This window comes from Seriola dumerili, unplaced genomic scaffold (assembly GCF_002260705.1).
Source record: "Seriola dumerili isolate Sdu_G_001 unplaced genomic scaffold, Sdu_1.0 BDQW01000121.1, whole genome shotgun sequence".
Taxonomy (NCBI): Eukaryota; Metazoa; Chordata; class Actinopteri; order Carangiformes; family Carangidae; genus Seriola; species Seriola dumerili.
Genome location: NW_019174376.1, coordinates 1066723 through 1069597, shown reverse-complemented (window position 1 = coordinate 1069597; position 2875 = coordinate 1066723). Strand labels below are relative to the sequence as shown.

Genomic DNA, 2875 nt, shown 5'->3' with positions numbered 1-2875 from the left:
TTTTTAGTTTGTTTATCTCTCATCAGTCTGCTATCTTAGAGATCCTTTCCAAGCATGTTCTAGGACATCTGAAATTGTTTTTCCACAGAAAAAAAGCAGTTACAAAATTCTTACAACTTTAATTAAGGAAGAAAATGAAAAGAATTGTGACAAATTGTAACAGTAACCTATGTTCTTTATGTTTTCCAGGTATTAACTGTTTGGATTTATGTGGCAAATGGACTAAAGATCAACACGGCACTGATTATCCCTTTTCCAGTATTTAAAGGATTGCCTTTTTTCCAATGGTCGTTATGCTTTATGTGTTGGATCCAAACTGATTAAAATACACCTTCCTCGCCTGATTAAAACCTACTGGTTCAAACATGTTTTGGCCTACATTTAAAGACACATTGGTCAACAGTTTTCCACGATGTGAGTGGATCTAGAGGTGGCCATCTCATCTACCATGATGGAATCTGGTCTGTCACCTTCCACAGACCTACACCTCAACACCAGCAGCTATGTCAATAACAGCAACACCAGCTGGAGTGGGCTCCTTGATGGTGACTCACCAAGGAGCAATCACACCGTCACCCTACATGACCGCTTCCACAACGCTCTGCTGGGAGTCTTTCTGGGACTCCTTTCTCTCCTCACCATTATCATGAACCTGCTCGTTCTCTACGCCGTGAAGAGAGAGAAGAGCCTGCACACCGTTGGGAACCTCTACATTGTCAGTCTGTCGGTGGCAGATCTGATTGTAGGCACCACAGTTATGCCCCTGAACTTGGTGTATTTATTGGAGGATGAATGGAAGCTAGGTCGTGCTGTCTGTCAGTTTTGGCTTATTATGGACTACGTGGCAAGCACAGCCTCAATTTTCAGCTTGTTTATCCTGTGTTTGGACCGGTACCGCTCCGTCAGACAACCGCTAAAGTACCTAAAGTATAGAACACGGGGAAAAGCCAGTGTGATGATTTCTGGAGCCTGGCTGCTGTCGATGATGTGGATTATTCCGATTTTAGGATGGAGGTCTTTCACACATGTCGACCTTAAACCTGAGGAGGAGAACAAGTGTGACACAGATTTCCGCTTTGTCACGTGGTTTAAGGTCATTACTGCCGTCTTCAACTTCTATGTACCCTCAGTTTTGATGCTGTGGTTTTACACACACATCTACTTGGCTGTGAGACAACATCTGAGAGACAGAGAGAGAATCATCCATCCAACCGATTCCTTTGGGGAAAATGAGAACGGACGAAATGTTAAAACTCTCGAGAAAAATGACTCCAAATCACCCAAGAGGGAGTGTGAGGTTCTAATCAAACTCTCTAAAAAACAACGCTTGCTGGACCAGAACACTTTAGATCAGATATATTCCTTAGAAGATACTAATAAAACCAAAGCTGCTCCTTCTAGCTCTCACAGAAAAATTGGTGTAAAAGGCCAGCAGGCGTCATTGCTTGCCATGACAACAAAACGATTCAGAATGGCACGAAAGGCCAATAGGTGCTCCCTGTCCGCTGAGGAGAAGCAGTCAGACGCTGAAATTCCCCTGAGTCGACCCTCAGTTCCACAGGACGTACTTTGCTCAGAGGGGAGTAATGAGAACAAACTTCCAGCATCTTTAAATGAATGTCACGTCACAGTACCAAACACAGTCAGCGGTGTCTGTGATATCAGTCAGGTTTCAGCCGTCCAGAGGTACACATCTGCGCTCCTTAACAACTACGACCCCAGTTGCGCTCCACCCTGGGCTGACGAAGGGGTTGAAGATGCCAAATTGGACCCACTCACTCTGAGACAGACGTGGCAAAAGTTTATTGACCAATCACGTCAGCGTATCCAAAGTCTGAGGATCCACAAAGAGCACAAAGCAGCCAAGCAGTTGGGCTTTATAATCGCTGCTTTCTTGTTGTGTTGGATACCGTACTTCATAGCTTTCATGGTCATGGCATTCTGCAGAGAGTGTGTGCACCATGACCTTCACATGTTCACCATATGGCTAGGTTACATCAACTCCACTCTCAACCCTTTCATATACCCGCTCTGCAATGGGAACTTTAAACGGGTCTTCAAAAACATTCTGAACATTCGTTTGTGACAGATTGTGATGGGGGGGAGGGGTAAGCCGAACAAAATTAGAGGTGTTTAGATGCTGCTGATATTCACTGATGAGGAGGTGACAACAGTCAAACAGCTGAATAAATTTAATGCCTCCATAGGCTTTCAAAGTGTAGATAAAACCATACTTGTATGTTGAGAGTCAGTTATTTGTGTTTGTTCTAGATCTTACTTTTGTAACCTACTGCACTTTTCAGATTAATGGCAGTAGTTGAGGATAATGTTGGAATCTAATGTTATTTATTTTGTCTGTTTTATGCTATCATGATAATGTGTGTCTAGGGCCAGAGGCCAGGGAGACAGTCTTTATCTGGTCCAGAATGAAGTAAAGCTATGTCCAAAAAGTGTTTTTAAAGAATCTTTTTTTTATTTATTTATTAGCACAATCAATGTAGAGAAACAGAGATTTAATGTGATACAACAGGATGTTACATGCTCGAAGCACTGCCATGCACTTTTGAGTATTTTTGTGACTTGTCACATTGTCATTAAAACAGGATATGAGGCATCAGTCAGTCCAGGAAAAACACAAATCTTGGCTGGTGTCTACTGAGCCGAATTTGGAATTGTTCAGTTGTCCTTTTATTTAACCCTTCTTTTTTACATACAAGCTTTAAATGTTTTTAACACATTAAAGCCATCATCTTATCAAATATAATGTGTAGAAATCTTCTGGTCTGGTTTGATCTGTTTGTGCTGTATTAATATCTACATGTACAGTATAAACGCTATGCAGTAGCTGAAGTCTGGATGTATGTCTGAATCACAT

At 42.1% G+C, this 2875-nt stretch overlaps 1 protein-coding gene across 1 annotated transcript; it reads left to right on the top strand.

Moving 5' to 3' along the window:
• The first annotated feature begins 400 nt into the window (after positions 1 to 400).
• Positions 401 to 2098, top strand: hrh1 (histamine receptor H1). The gene has a single exon (XM_022748357.1). The coding sequence runs from the start codon at positions 449 to 451 to the stop codon at positions 2084 to 2086; it is 1638 nt and encodes a 545-aa protein (XP_022604078.1). The 5' UTR covers positions 401 to 448; the 3' UTR covers positions 2087 to 2098.
• Positions 2099 to 2875: the final 777 nt, after the last annotated feature.

What these genes read in the sequence shown, in the direction of transcription:
- hrh1 (XM_022748357.1), top strand. Translation starts at nt 449, where the DNA reads ATGATGGAATCTGGTCTGTCACCTTCCACAGACCTACACCTCAACACC.